The 16272-nt window shown below is 40.3% G+C and overlaps 1 protein-coding gene across 1 annotated transcript in view; it reads left to right on the top strand.

Moving 5' to 3' along the window:
• PCSK5 (proprotein convertase subtilisin/kexin type 5) overlaps positions 1–7865 on the top strand; it is a 422934-nt gene extending 415069 nt beyond the window's left edge. Inside the window, exons 36-38 of the mRNA XM_037797346.1 lie at positions 2842–2942; positions 4057–4243; positions 7051–7865. Of these exons, the coding sequence (XP_037653274.1) occupies positions 2842–2942; positions 4057–4243; positions 7051–7457 (695 nt within the window). The 3' untranslated portion in view covers positions 7458–7865. The remainder of the gene's footprint in view (positions 1–2841; positions 2943–4056; positions 4244–7050) is intronic.
• Positions 7866–16272: the final 8407 nt, after the last annotated feature.

Here is a 16272-nt window from a genome sequence, read left to right as displayed (position 1 = left end):
TATCAGGAAGGGATTGTTAAGCCCAATTTAGGGGATAAGTTTTCTCTTGGGTTATATACTGGATGGGGGGAGGAGGTGGTGGTGTTAAGTTCCTTCCTTCTTAAAACATTAGCTGTCAAAAAAACACAATTCATGAAAGAGTCAGGAAAAAAAAAATTAGCACTCTAAATAAGCAATTTACCAACTAGACTTTATTTCATTCACTTTTGACTGCCCAATAATTTCAGGATATTGAAAAAAAATCAAAACTTAAAGGCGTGCTGAAGCCTAATGTGTAATTTTATATGCAACTGAACCACCCATAATTAGCTCACTCATTGTCTTCACATATTTAACTTTTTATATATCTACCCCATAAAATTGTTTGGAATCCACATCCAAGCTGAGTAACCAAAGCCTCCCAGTTCTCTGGAACTGCCTCTTTCTGCGTGAATCATGTCCATGGACAAACCTCAGGGGCTACTCTGCTGGGTTGAATTCATCCTCTGAGGGTCATTCCTTGAGGAGAAGATGGTGAGTGGTTCTGAATTTTAAGGACATACCAAAGCTGTCTTTGTAGATCTCAAGGCTGCTAGAAGATCTTTAGAAGGAATGACAGATGTAGGGCGTTGACCTTGAAAATAACAGAAAACATTCTGGAAGTTAACTGCCTTTGGCAAAAGACTTTGGGTACCCTAAGTGTGATGTAGGAGATGTAAATGGAGTTACTGCTTTGTCCCCAAAGTGACAGAAAGTGCCTTTGGGAACTACCCAGGATCTAGGCCTTGGCCAAATGGTTGCTGGCCTTCTTCTGGACTATGTCACCAACCTTAAAGCACAGATTTTGTGACCTAACCTTATTAGTGCCCTTTTTTTAAAATTTAAAATGTCAGTTTTATTTAGATGATTTTGATAAATATTTGCTATTGACCAGTTATATTTGCCACTTAGTTTTTTTTTAATTAAATTCAGTTTTATTGAGATATATTCACATACCTTACAGTCATCCGTGGTGTACAATCAGCTATTCACAGTACCATCAGATAGTTGTGCATTCATCACCCCAATCTATTTTTGAACATTTTCTTTACACCAGAAAGAATAAGGATAAGAATAAAAAATTAAAGTAAAAAAGAACACCCAAATCTTCCCCCACCATCCCACCCTATTGTTCATTTAGTTTTTGCCCCATTTTTCTACTCATCCATCCATACACTGGATAAAGGGAGTGTGATCCACAAGACTTTCACAATCACACTGTTACTATTGTTATACAATTGTCTTCAAGAGTCAAGGCTACTGGGTTGCAGTTTGATAGTTTCAGATATTTACTTCTAACTATTCCAATACAGTAAAACCTAAAAAGGGTTCTTTATATAGTGCATAAGAGTACCCACCAGAGTGACCTCTCGACTCCATTTGATGTCTCTCAATTAGTGCCCTTTTTGCTTTTTTAATTTTCCAACCCTTAATTTATCTTCAACTAAAAAGAAGAAGACTCCTAAGCTATATTTTAGAAAAATAAGAAACAAAGGGTGTGGGTAAAGATTAATTCTCTCATGAAAGACCACAATTATGTCTCAAAACATGTAGGAAATTCTGTATGAAGCTAGAGATAAGACAAAAATAGAGTGGCTTTGAATTTATGTCATTACAGGCAGCCCCAACCTAAGAAGCATTAGGTAATAAAGGTTTATTCTCTAAGCTATTTTTCAGAGCTCAGAATTTATTTTTCCCCAGAAAGAGTGTTACAGGTGATTGAGCTCACAGATAAGACATGAAAAGGTGATTTAACTCCATAGCAGATGTGAGGGACAGGACTTATGGTTCTATTTCAAGTGCAACTAACCACTCTTTACAATACTGTTCTGATGGGAGCATAGATATCAAGTTGAACTTACGATACCTGGCACATTCCATGCCCCATCTCTCTCATGCTCCTGTTTTGAAATTCTCAGCAAAAATGACAGGGCTTTCTTATCAAAATAAACTAGAGGTCCAAACTCTTTCCAGAGATTTTCTGTTGATATCCACACAGAAAGAAATGCTTCAGTCAGTCATTCTCGGGGTGTCTGAATTAGGGGAGAGGGGTATTGTCTCCATGGGAAACAGAATCTATAGATTCAGATTCTCCTCCACTTGGCAGTTCATGTGATAAGGCAGAGAGTATGGTAGAAAGAGCACTGGACTACAAGTCAACAAACCTGACTTTGGCTCTTGATTCAGCCAGCACCTGTGTAACCTTGGATGAGTGACTTTGCATGCCTGGGCCTTAGTTTTCATTGATTTAAAAAATAATAAATAAATAAAAAGTAAATAGTGTCCCAAAATTCTGTGGACAGAGTGCATAGTTTTCAAGAGTGATTCAGAGGGACCTATCACCACCCACCCCCATCCTCCCGCCAAAATTAAGAGCCATGAGACCAAATGATCTGTTGAGTCCCCTTTAACCATTTTAGGTTCCAATCTAGTGGTGTTTCTCAGTTAGGGACTGCTTCTTCATGGTGTGCTCACCAGCTGAGTGTTAGGATCCTACAAAAATAGAATGACAAATAAAGCTTCAACAGTTTTCTCCATGATTTCTCATTCTCTGAAAATCACTTCTCTTCCTGTACTATAAAGATCTCTCATCCCCAAATCATCAATTTCCAGATTGAGAGTCTACACAGAGAATTTGATAATTTCTAGGTCTTCACCGTGTGTCTTTGGGTCTTGTAGACTTTTTTTTTCATATCCTCAATCTAATCACCCTCCTACTTCAATTTACTCTGACAGAGTCCTTGTTCCACAGTGTTTTGGGATCAAGACCAAAGTTAAAATCCAAGGGCAGCCTTTATAACTTAGATCCTTTTCTTCTTTCAGGAACAGGAGCACTGAATTGCTTGTCCTGTGTGTGGAGTTACCACCTCCAGGGAGGAATCTGCAGCTCGGACTGTGTTGTGGGGAAATACAGAGTGGGCGAGGTACTGGGGGCTGGGGATGGTGTGCCTCCCACCCTCCCTACGGGGAACATGGATGCAGTTCCAGCACATCATTCTGGGCAAAGTCAAAAAGTCCTAAAATTCCTCTATTCACTATAGTTTAGGCTTAATAGTTTTTAAATCTTATACCAGCGCATCATGGAATAATGGTACTGTCCACTTGCAGCTTTAATTTCAATCAAAGGATCTGAGAAGATCTAAGATAAACAATGGAAAATATAAGTAATGAGGGCCTCAGAAATAACCCTGTATATTAGGTCAGGGTTCTCCAGAGAAACAAACCTGATAGGATATATATAGAGAGAGAGAGAGAAAGAGAGAGAGAGAGAGAGATTTGTTATAGGAATTGGCTCCTGTGACCTTGGGGATTGGCAAGTTCGAATTCTTTAGGGCAGGCCACAAGTTGGTAACTTTGATGAAGGTTTTGGTGAATTCCCCAGAAGCTGACTGGCTGAAGTAGATTTAGAAATTCTTCCTTCTGAGTGCTGAAATCATCAGTTGTCCCTTTATGGCCTTCAACTGATTGGATGAGACTTCTCTCATTGCTGAAGGCTATCTCCTCAGTCAGTTGTAACTGTAACAGCCATAAATGCAGTCAACTTGATAATTTAAATCCTTGAAATACTGTCACAGTAACAATCAGGCCAGGGCTTGCTTGACCAAACAACAGGACCCCGTAACCTAGCCAAGTTGACACATGAACTTAAGAATTAAGAATTACACCCTGCATTCATTGTTCATGACCTTTGAAGTCTCAGGTCTACACAGAAACAAGAAATATCTTCTCTCTTACCTCACTTACAGCTGAGTAATGTGGGAACCATGCACCTGATGTTGGTCTTTCCTTCTCTCCACCCCTTCAAAATGCATTAGGAGAAAAAATTAAAAAAAATAAATAAATAAAAATAAAACACAAAAAGATATCAAAAAGATAAAAAAAATCAAAAAAAGAAAAAACAAAAACAAAAAAAAATAAAGTGCATTAGGAAGGACATATTTCATTTGCTTGCATGAAAAGCCATGGCTTTTCTGAGTCCACTAACTTCTTGCTTGTGTGCCTTGTGAATCCCTCCTTGCTCCTGATTGTTCTTAACAGGGGGAGGAATTTAACTGCGAAAAATGCCACGATAGCTGCGTGGAGTGCAAGGGTCCCGGAGTCAAGAACTGCACCGTGTGTCCTGCCAACCTGGTGCTACACATGGATGACGGCCGCTGCCTGCGCTGCTGCAATGCCTCTGATCCCACCGACGCCCAGGACTGCTGTGACTGCCACAAAACCAGGGGTGAGGGGAGAGAAGGGCAGTCTGCAGAGGAGGGCAGGTCCTCAGGGAGTTGATGGGAGCAGGCGAGAGGAGAACGGGAAGTTCAGAGGAATCCATATGGCTGCCTCTCAGTGAGTGCCCACTGGGTGCCTCCTATACTCAAAACTCCACGTCCATCACCTCATTTCACAAGGAGACGTTATTTGTCCCATTTTGCAGATGAGGAAACTGAAGCTCAGTGAGGTTGCTTAGCATGCCCAGGTCCACACCAAGACTCAGAGGCACGTCTGGAATTAGAATGCAGGTTCTTTTGCAATGCCTGCTTTCTTTCCTCTGCTGTGTTGTCACCGAGATTGAGAGCTCACGAAGCTCTAGAATTTCATCTTTACACATTTACCTTGTTCCTTTTAAAAGTCTTCCCTTCTGGAAGAAAATAAAAAGAAAAGAAACCAACCAACTACCAAGGAAACTGCAGCCAGTATTTTCTTAATTCCATTAAAGAATCATTCTACAAAACGTCAGTCCAAATCTAGGCCTCCCATTAGAGACTTAAGGCATTTTATGAAGGTACTTTTCTTGAAGGCTGAGAAGAAACAAAATCCCTTTTACCAATTCTCAGTCTCCCAACTGTCTCTCACCCCCAACTTCATTTACATTACCACTTGGTCTTCGTTGGCCATTCACTTGGAAAGACCCTGAATGAGTTATTCCTGCTAAAAAAAAAAAGATATATTCTTAAAATATATTCTGTAGCTGAGAAGGAGATGATTTCTTTAGTGTCCAGATTTATCACTGTCTGATAAAAAGAGGTTTCATATTTATGGGAGTCAGTCCATTTATATGTGAAGAAAATCCAAGAGCCACAACCGTTACCACCCATTTCTTTTTCCTTTTTCATCAACCTTTCAAATAAGTTCTAAACATCATCTTTCCAAAAACTAGTGATTTCCTTCTTTCAGCTTTCCACCCCCACCTGGACGTGCTTTCCCCAGCCCCTCATAGACATCCACTTTCTGGGTCTGTTTGTCTAATATCTATGCTTTGTTAGCCAAGAATAATATCTTTCATTCTATCAATGCCTTTAAATGAAACCAAAAGTGGGTGCAGAGTTCTGCAAGCCTGTTGCAACCAAGAACAATTTAGTCAGCTTTCCTGGTCCCCCTGTGGTTCTGGAAGATCTGCCTGGGGCCACGCTGCAAAAGTCTAATCACTCCTGATGACCTGCTCATTCCTTACTGAGACACTCTGCCCCGTCAAGGGCACCCAGGTCACAGAGGCTGACCCTGACTCTGCAGACCTAAGACTGGAGAATAGTAAGAAAGATGTGATTGCATATGGCCCTCTAATAATTGAAACAACCTTGAAAGATTTTTTGTGGATTCTCCTGCTTCAATCAGTATTTATCTCAAAGTACTGCACACAGATTGCTTATCCCTCCCTCCAGTGCTTTAATATTTCCACCAGGGAAAAATTCTCTGCTGATATTTCTAATGATGAATGCAATAATGATAGTGTTGTTATTTTAGAAGGAGAAATTCTGCTCAATGGGTAAAATACCATGAGAGTGAAAGCCACAATAAAATAGAAAAGATGTTTAGCACTAGCAAAAAGACTGGGAAATACAATTAGTCAATTTCTAATAACTCAATATCTAATAATTCTGTCTAATCTATTTAGTCAGTATCTGATAAGCAAAAATAACTGTACCTGCCTGCAGTATTATTTCCATTAAGCTAGTATGTATGATGTACTAGAGTCTCTCAAAAAGAATTGAGGGGGCAGATCCAAGTGGTTCAACAAATATTTACAGAAAAACCTATTGTATATTTCAACTTGTATATCCAAGATAGTCTGCTGGTCCTTTCTCTAGTTTTTTCACACTCCCATCTGACAGGTTAAAGGAAAAAAACCCCAGTAAGTTAGGTAACTTGCCGAAGGACACTGCATGAATCAATGAGTGAAAAGAAAAAGAAGTCATAGTTTAATCCTTCCTTCTGTGATGTTTTGGTTGCTCTATTGTTCTCAATCAAAGAGGCTGATGAATGAGAGGAAATGAGCTCTCAACTTTGGAGATCTTAATTATGGTAAAAGGAATACCCTGTCTCCCACGGCAATAGTCAGTATTTAAAGATGATGCTCCTCTTTGTCAGGCCAAAGCCGCAGAAGCCAAGAAGCCAAGATACAGTTGTCAGAGCATTTTTCCCCAATGACTTTGAACTGTGGGGTTAGGGTTCCTGGGTTTGAATTCTGACCAGTCTACTAACCAGCTCTTTTCTCTGACAAGGTGACAATACACTTACACTCTGTGGGCCTGTTTCCTCAAATGAGGGACACAGATGGGCCTAAGTAATTTATAAGGCACCACACAGCTTTATTATCAGTGATTTTCTAAACAATCTGCTCCTGCTCCTGCTCTTAAAGGGCAGGACAGTCACACTTGGACCAGGCATAAGGGCAGCTGGGGAGAGGGGCCAGCCTTGGGAAAGTTCAGAGTTGGGACAGAAAGCAGAGCCCTGAGCAATAACAGAAACAAGGCCCAGGATGCAATATCTTCCTCAGGGGGGAAATAGAAGAATGGCTTGGTAAGGTTGGACTCTTGGGGGACTGGCCCATAAGATATGGAGACCTGCGGGTTTCAAACTGATCTTCTTCCCAGGCTCTCATGGGACCATACTGCAATTTCGTAGAGCAGTGTGCCCGCTAAGAAAATCAGGACGGTGAACTATCATTTTAGATTCTAAAACTCAAGGCAAAGTTCTTTACCTCAGAAACTAATTTTCCCTATTCCATTTCTTCTCCCCTCTGCCTTTGGGATCGTCTTCCAACAGATGAGTGCATCCTTCGCCCAAGCGAGATTGGGCCTGCCACTGAGCGCTCCAAGACAGCTCTGTTCATCACCTCCTCCGTTATGTTGGTGGTTCTGCTCGGGGTGGCTGTATTTGTGTGGAAGAAATCACAGGGTCGGGCCCAGCCCACAGCAAAGGTCAGCTATGAAAAGCTGACTGACACAAGCAGGGTTTACTCCTCCTATACGAGCAGCCACCGTGAGAGCACCAGCTTTGAAGAGGATCAGGTGATTGAGTACAGGGACCGGGACTACGAGGAGGATGACGAAGATGACATCGTCTACATGGGCCAAGATGGCACCATCTACCGGAAATTTAAGTATGGGCTGCTGGAGGATGATGACGAAGACGAGCTGGAATATGATGATGAGATCTACTCCTATAAGTAACTGCAGGCCACCCCCTACCCATTCCACTCATGGGCATGTGTGTGAGCGTTGCTGGTTTGGGTTTTAGGCACCCACACAAGGCAGAGATGTGAGTGTGTGTGTTCATCTTCTTAATTACGAGTCCAAACGGAGTACATTAGAATGCTGAAATTCTTTGCTCTTCTTTTGGGTGGCTAAACTCAATTAATAGTTCTTGTTCCACCGTAATTGAGGAGCAAGAATAAAATTCAGAGGCATTTTCCTCAAAACAGTGTATTTAGACACAAAATGCAGAAAGTGACAAGAAGTGAGGTTTCTACAAACTGTCTTATGTGATTGAAAAAAAATTCCACTTCTAGATAAATATCCAAAGAAAGTGAAAACAGGGTCTCAAACAGCTACTTGTACACCAGTGTTTATAACAGCATTATTCACAATAGCCAAAAGGTGGAAACAACCCAAGTGTCCATCAACAAATGAATTGATAAACAAAATGTGGTACATGCACCGTGGTGCAATATTATTTGGCCATGAGAAAGAATGAAGTTCTGAGACATGCAACAACATAGGGGAAGCTTGAAAACATTATGCTCAGTGAAATAAGCAAAACACATAAGGACAAATATTGTATAATGTCACTTATAAGAAATGTCTAAAAATAGCAAAGCCACAGAGACAGAAAGTAGATTAGAGATTACCTGGGCATAGGGGGAGAGGGAAGGGGAGTATATGTTTGGATACAGAGTGTATGTAAATAAAATTAATTTTAAAAAAAATCAGGAAACCTATAAGAATTCTGGATCCAAACTGTATTTTGGGAGAATGAAATATTTCTTTATATAATTGGGGGGGGGGAGGTGGATAAAAGAGCTGTTTGTTTTAGCCTCTTTAAGCAGACATTTGCTCCATAAGGGCCAAGAAAGGAAGGATCTCCTCCTCATGCCACTTATCAGTTGACTCTGGACCACCCCTGGAGAGCAGTGGGGACCACCTCTGCCAAGACTGCTGACGACCTAATTAGAGATGAGGAGGCGAAGGGAGGGAACATTGCAGCTGAGGAGCCACGTGTCCACTGGGTCCCAGTTCCTCAGCAGTGACACAGTCATAAGGATTCTACGTGCAGAGTAACCCCAAATGGGAGCAACAAGTCCAGGGAGAAAAAAATCACTGAGTTTTCAAGAATCACAGTGTTATACCCTCATGATTTTTAAACAGCTTTTCTGGCAGGAAACATCAGCTAGAACTGTCAAGTAATAAAAGAAAAAGGCAGTGTTAACCTAATCTAAAATGAAGTAAAATGACAAAAAATGTTATCCACTCTAAAAGACATTAGCTACCAGATCAGAGGAGTTTTCATAGGCATCCTATCACAGAACTTTGGACTCTCCATAGAAAAGGTTAGGAGATTCTGACAGGGAAAACCCCAACATCCTGCCCACCGGCTGTCCAGCTGCTGACCAGCCTTCCAACTGTAGCACCATGATCTTTGTTTCTAGATATCCTCGGCTTCCCCTTGCCACACTCCTACCAAGTGCACTTGCGGATTACTGCATCCAGCGAGAGTTTTTGAACAGATAGGAATCCAGAGCGAGGGTTTCTTGCCATACACAATTACATGACCTGGGTCATATTGAGTTCCCTGCCAAAGCCGAAGTTCTAGGCACTTCTAGGAATGGAGCACCAGAAAGTGCAAGTGACATTTTCAGATGATAATAATCAAAACAGGTACAATTTATTGCATACTACTAGGTACCAGTACCGAACTAATTCTTTAAAAAAAAAAAAAAAAAAGCAGCCCACTTAATACTCACCATAACTCCCTTAGGTCAGTGCTGTAATTACTCTCTTAGTGTAGGAAATGAAGGTTTAGAAGGAGTTAAGCAACCAGTCAAGGTCACAGAAAGAGAATCACCTTCCTGAAATGGCAGAGCAAGAATCAAGGGAATAAAATGACCCTAAAGCACACGTTCTTAATGACTATGTTACACCCACTGCGTAAAGTGGTGAGAAGAAGCATCCCAAATAAATAAAAGCATGTCTACCATTTTATTCTATGAAGTCAGTATCTGTCTAGCAACAAAGTCCATTTCTTTTCTGTTCTTTTCTTTTTTAACACAATGTATCACTTGCACAGGAAGTCACCACGAGGAAGTCTTCAGTTTCTCGAAAGCCTCAGTGTTTTTCTGAAGCAAAGCTTTTAAACCAGGATGGGTAAACTGTGTCTACAAATGGCCAGATTGTAAATATTTTAGATTTTGTGGCCGTGTGGTCTCTGCTGCAACTCCTCAACTCCGCCGATGTATATGAAAACTGCCAATACGTAACAAAAGGGCATGGCTGTGTTCCAATACAATTTTATTTGTGGACATTGATATTAGAATTTCAGAAAAGTTTCACTTATGAAATATTCTCTTTTGAAAACAATTTTTTTTCCAACCATTAAAAATATTTTCCAACCAGTAAAAACTATTCTTAGCTCATGGCAGTATAAAAACTGGTGGCAGGTCAGATTTAGCCCAGAGACCATAGTTTGCCTACCCCGTCTTAGAAGAAAATTCTTATGAGAGCACATGTATCACATATTTAAAATAACATACATGATATGTTTCCCAAAATTTGATTTAAAGTCATCTTTTCAAAATCTATTTAAAGCCCCAATAATTCCCTTTTAAATCCTTAGAAATATATAATACATGTAAGATAGTCATCATATCAATAAAATAATTTCTCATCTCTTGCTGTGTAATTATAGATCATAATCGTAGCCTAAGGAGACAAGTAGTTTTGTTTATATTGTGTGGTTCATTTTCCTTGCTAATTCTAAAGCTCTGATAGACTGGGTTCGACACTGTGTTTTGTAGCCTGGAAATTGTTTTCCAGGAAAAGTCTGTGTTTATGCTACATAGTTAAATGTTGAATGAGGTCAGGTTGACCTTAAATACTAAGAAAAACTGTGTTGTTACCCTTCATGACCTGCAAGGGAAAGAAGGCTCACATCTTTTCCTTCTTTGTTCTTAGTCATGTTACATTATACTCAGACTTCTTTTGAATACTGTGCTAACAGATGTTTAAATAAATAAATCTGTGATTGGAAAACAAAGTCACTTTCTGGTTTTCTGTTTGAAATACCTTGGAAATATTGAGAGAAAACTTGTAGACCAGAAGTACAGCAAGAGGCTGGGAAAGAGCTTGGAAGGTTCTAGTTCATAGAAAGTAATTTTAAAATGGCAAATAAAATGAAATCAAGGTCAGATAATGCTATGGGAACTTGTTTATTAAAGTGCTATTTCTAAGCACCTTTAAAAAAAAACAATAAAAAACAATTTTATTGATATATATTCACCCACCATATAATCCATCCAAAGTATACAATCAGTGGCTCACAGTATAATCACATAGTTGTCCATTCATCACCACAATCAATTTTAGAACATTTAAGTGCTCCAAAACAAAAACAAATAAAAAAAGAACACCCAAAATATCCCACCCCCTTATCCCCCCACACCTATTTTTTTTTTCCTTATTTTATTACTCATCTACCCATACACCGGATCCAAAGAGTGTCAGCACAAGGTTTCCACAATCACATGGTCACAGGATAAAAGCTTTATAGTTATACAATCGTCGTCAAGAATCAAGGCTACTAGGTTGCAGTTCAACAGTTTCATGTATTTCTTTCTAGCTATTTCAATACGCTAAAAACTAAAAAGGGGTATCTATATAATGCATCAGGATAACCTCCAGAGTGACCTCTCAACTCTATTTGAAATCTCTCAGCCACTGAAACTTTATTTTGTTTCATTTCTCTTCTCCCTTTTGGTCAAGAAGACTTGCTCAATCCCACTCCGCCAGGGCCAGACTCATTCCTGGGAGTCGTGTCCCATGTAGGGGGGAGGGTAGTCAGTTGACTTGCAGAGTTGGCTCTAAGCACATTTTATGTGCCTAGAATTATGTTTTACTGAGTAAGAGATACAAAACAAAACAGGAGTGCTGTCTTCTCTCCTTCTTATCTTTCTACAGCCAATGACTAATGGTCTCATCCATTATGAATTCTCTCCTAAAAATCTATCCAATCTGTTCTCACAGCCCCATCACCACTGTGTCAAACAGGCCCTCACCCTCTCTCAACTTGACCTTCCTTACTTCCTCCTGACTTATTGCTGAACTTCAATTCCTTTTCCTTCCAATGTATCCTCTACTCTGCTGCCAAGGATCATTCCTAATGTCCATCAGGTGTCATCCCGGAGAACTCCTTCAGGAGCCCCCATCACCCATATTGATTCAGACATTCAAAACCTTCCAAGATCTGACCCCTGCCTCTGTCTCCAGCCCTTTCTCCCTGATTCCTGGTCCTTCCTCATTTCCCAGCATCCCGTGCCCTCATAAGAATGGCTGTCACACTCTAATAAAAGTGTTCACTGATATAAACCCATCCCAGCCTGCAAGGAACGTGCTAGAAACTTATTAAAGGGACTAGGCACAGTGCCTGCCCATTCCTGAGTAGCAGGCTTCAGTTCCCTGTGGGAATTATTCCGACCAATCAATCACATCCCCCCATGGGAACCAGGGGTCGCCCCACCCTCTTATTTCTACAAAGCCTACCTCCCACAGCCCCTGCTGATTCACTGAATGCAACCCCCACAGGGCCCTGTGTGGCTGTGCAGTGTCCACTTCCCCCACCACCCTAGGCTGTGGGTATATCTGATTAATAAACTGCTATCACTCTCATTCGTCCAGTGTCGGGTGTTGTGTGTTTGGCCATCCCCATAACACTAGGGCGGGAATCCCTCCCTCACCCACAGAGTGAAGAGGAGAGAGATGAAACAACTTTCTACTGCCACCTGCAGTGACAGGGACAATTTCATGGTAATAGAGTCAGCCAATGCACTAGATTTCTATTGCCGCATAACAAATTACTTCAAGTTCAGCAGCTTAAAACAACCGCCATGTATTATCTCACAGATCTCTAAGCCAAGTGTCCAGGTGATGTCAACCAGGTTCTCTGCTTAGGATCTCACAAAGTCAAAATCAATGCGTCAGCCAGTCTACAGTCTTACCGGAGGTTCTGGGGGAGAATGTCCTTCCAAACTCATTCAGATCACTGGCTGAATTCAGTTTTTTGTGCCTATAGGCCTGAGGTCCCTGTTTTCTTTCTGGCTGTCTGCTGGGGGTCCCTCCCAGCTCCTAGAAGCAGCTCTCCAGTCCTGGCATGTGACACCCCTCCTCTTCAAGGCTGGCAAGCATGCCTTAAATCCCTCTCATGCTCTGAATCTTTCTGACTCTCCCTCTGCCACCCGCTGGAGAAATTTCTTTACTTATAAAGGCCTCATGTGTTTAGGTTAGGCTCACAGGGATAATCTCCCTTTTGCTATAATATAACATAATCACAGGCATGATATCTCAGCCTGGGGATTAGGGTGGGAAAGCTTGGAGGACTACTTTAGGATTCTGCTTACCATAGCCAATAAAACTTTATAGAACTCAAATTAGCAAAATGTATCAAGAATCTTTTTAAATGTTTGTTCTATATGAATTCACCAATTCCATTTAGGTAATACTATAAACAGAACCAAAGCTTTCAAAAACATGTTCATTTTTGTTCGTAATTTAAAAATGCGTTACAACACTTTAAAAGCAAGTTTATAAGGGCTGTACAAAATATGCTGTAGTAGTTATATAAGCAAGATATAAAAGTTTATGCACATTACCATATCAAGTGTATTTCTGAAATAAAAAATAAAAACCTATGTGGATCATGCCAAATGTAGAAAGCAAAGATAAACAAGACACATTATCCACCTTTAGAGAGCTTAATATTGAGGTACAAAAAAAAATGTGTACACACGACCACAATATGAGGGAGAATGCAAGCAGTGTCATAATTCAGGAAACACACACATGCGCACAAAAACCACTGGAATCTCTGGACCACAATGGTTGGTGAGAATGTTTTCAAAAAACAAAAAAGGAAATGGGTGAGTGTACAATCTTTTTTGGAAGAAAAATTGAAAGGAAGTGTTTTGAGAATAAAAGGATCTTCAGAGCTCATGGAAATGGAAGGCAAGTTTCTAGCTAGACTTTCTTAGGATCAGTGAAATACTGAGGCACTCTTTGCATGCACTTGAAATCACAGATAAATTTCAATTGAATGTAATAAATGACATTAGTCCCTGGGCCAACCTGGAGTTAGTAGAAGTAAGGCAAAAGTTAACAGACATCATCTTGACAGACCCAATCATCCCTTCCCACATCATTTCCCCTCTCCCGTGCTCTTGTTTCCCATGTCACGCATAATCCTAAGAAGTGGAAAATTCTGCCAGTGTCAAAAGACTGATCTGCTCTGGCCCAATGCCAATTGAGGAACTCTGCCCTCACTTCGGTTCCAATAATTACATCTCATTCTATTCATTCATAAACTATTTCTAAATATGAAGCCCTTTTCTTTTGTTAATTCTTGGTAGGTGATGCCAAGATTAAATTCACCATTTCTAAATATTACTTTTTTATAAAGATGGTGCAGCACAATGAGAATATCATGAGTTTGGGGGTTAAAGATTCCTGGGATGGAATGCTAGTTTTCTAATGCGTAAACTTGGACAAGTTATGGAAGTTTTTTGATGCTTTAAGTACGGAAAAATTTAATCCTAGACATCCCAAGTTTGCTGTGAGGATCAAACGAGATTACATGTGCAACGGGCCTGGCATACAGGAGGGGCTAGAGAACTACTAACAAACTCCCCAACCCCACACCTCCCATATCACTTCTGTTTTGGCTTATTAGTAGTCTCCCTCCCACAAACCAACTATTTTAAAAGGTTTTGTGAAGCAAGATCGTATGAAAGGAAAGTACACTTAACTGGCTCTGTAAATAACCTGTAACAAAAGACACAACCACTGCACCTGAGTTAACTGGGCCTTCCCTTTCTCCTCAGCAAGCAAATAGACTCTAATGAGTGGTTTTACATAACCAGATCAGTAACTGGATTTTCTTACTTGATTTCTCAGGGACGTAGAGAAACAGGAGACTGTTCTTTCAGAAACATGAGCAATGATTTGTTCCAAAAGAAGGAAAAAATAAAATTCATTTTTCACGAAAGTTATAAAAAAAAGTTTTGGTTAAAGGGCCATAAGTTCAATAAACACAGCAGCCAAGTGCTTGACCTTTAATTGATACTGATCAAAAGGGTGCATTCTTTGCCCAATGTGCTCAAATGACCAATTCCTGGGACACCGGGGTTTCAAAGAGAGAGAGTTTATTGCTAGGTGCAAAGCAGGAGATCAGATGGCCTATCAGCCTAAAAATCTGTCTCCCCGAACTGCAGTAAGTCTGATAGTTTTATAGCATCAAAAGGGCAAGTTTTATGATAATGAGCATCATGGCACCAGATGATGTAATTAAAGGTGATCTGATTATTGAGCATGGACAGATTGCTTACATGCTTAGTCACAGAATATGTGTAAGAAAATTGCTGCCTTAATATAATGATGGGTGTGAATTTTCATATGATTATGTCACTTATAGATTAAAGTCTAAGCTACCGCGCATGTCAGGCAGGCCCATTTTGTTTAGCTCCCAGCTTTGGTTATCAAGATAATTTTGGAATTGGGATGGCTTAGTTATGGGCTGATCCAAGGCCCTTCAATAATAAACATTAGGGGCTGTCTTTAGTGATCACAAGACTCCAAAGTTGAAAACCAGATAAAATGGGTACAAATAAGGATCACTCAACAGATGAGTGGATAAACAAAATGTGGTATTTACACGTGATGGAATACTATGCAGCAGTAAGAAGCAACAAGGTCCTGAAACATATGGCAACATGGATGAAACTTGAAGATATAATTCTGAGTGAAATAAGTCAGACACACTTCACACTTCTGTGAACAATGTAAAATCAGTGTCTTATAGTATAAAATATTGGGGGCTTAGTGATAGATAGTAGCTAGTGAGGGGGGATGATAATCTAATATGTTTGGATATGTTAATGATGGTGAATTCAAAGGTACGGTAATGGATAGGGGTGATGATTGTTTGTTAATGGGATTGTAAGTATCAGAGCTGTATTGAGGGTGAATAGGAATGAAAGGGGTTGTTTAAAGGCATGTTTCCTACAGATCAGCACCATAAATATAGATAGGTGCTTGCATAATATACTTCTAAAGTATGACACTAGCACAGAGAGTTGGCAACAGAAGGGTATATGGGAAAAGTCTACATATTGCTTACTAAGGACTCTAATGAATAGGAATTCCATACTAGTATTACACAGATACTAGGGACAAATAATTAAGGGCTGACAAGAGCTATGAGATATTTTGGGTCATGAGAATTGTTTAAAATGGAGAGTGAAGAGGATTGTACAACTAAGTGATGATAACATGAGATACGGATGGATTATTGTGGACAAAACGTATGCTATGTGAATTTAGGAACTCCCTACTTCATAAGTCAAGTCTTCGATATTGAGGCTTGCTTGGGTGAAACTTATGGCTGTAAAGAGGAGGCTAAGCCCACCTATAATTATGCCTAGGAGTCACCTCCAGAGAACCTCTTTTGTTGCTCAAACATGGACTTTCTCTCTCTAAGCCCAATTCTGCAAATAAATTCATCACCCTCCTCCCAACATGGGACAGGACCCCCAAGTTGAATTAGCCTTCTTGGCATAGTGGGACGTGGATTCCAGGAATGAGCCTGACCCTGGCATTGAGGGATTGAAAATGTCTTTTTGACTAAAAGGGGGAAAAGAAAGACAACAAAATAAAGTTTCTGTGGCTAAGAGATTTCAAGTAGAGTCCAGAGGCTGTCCTGGAGGTTACTCCTAAGCAAGCTTCACCT

Source organism: Choloepus didactylus, chromosome 10 (genome assembly GCF_015220235.1).
Source record: "Choloepus didactylus isolate mChoDid1 chromosome 10, mChoDid1.pri, whole genome shotgun sequence".
Classification (NCBI taxonomy): Eukaryota; Metazoa; Chordata; class Mammalia; order Pilosa; family Megalonychidae; genus Choloepus; species Choloepus didactylus.
This window is presented reverse-complemented; position numbering and strand designations above follow the sequence as displayed.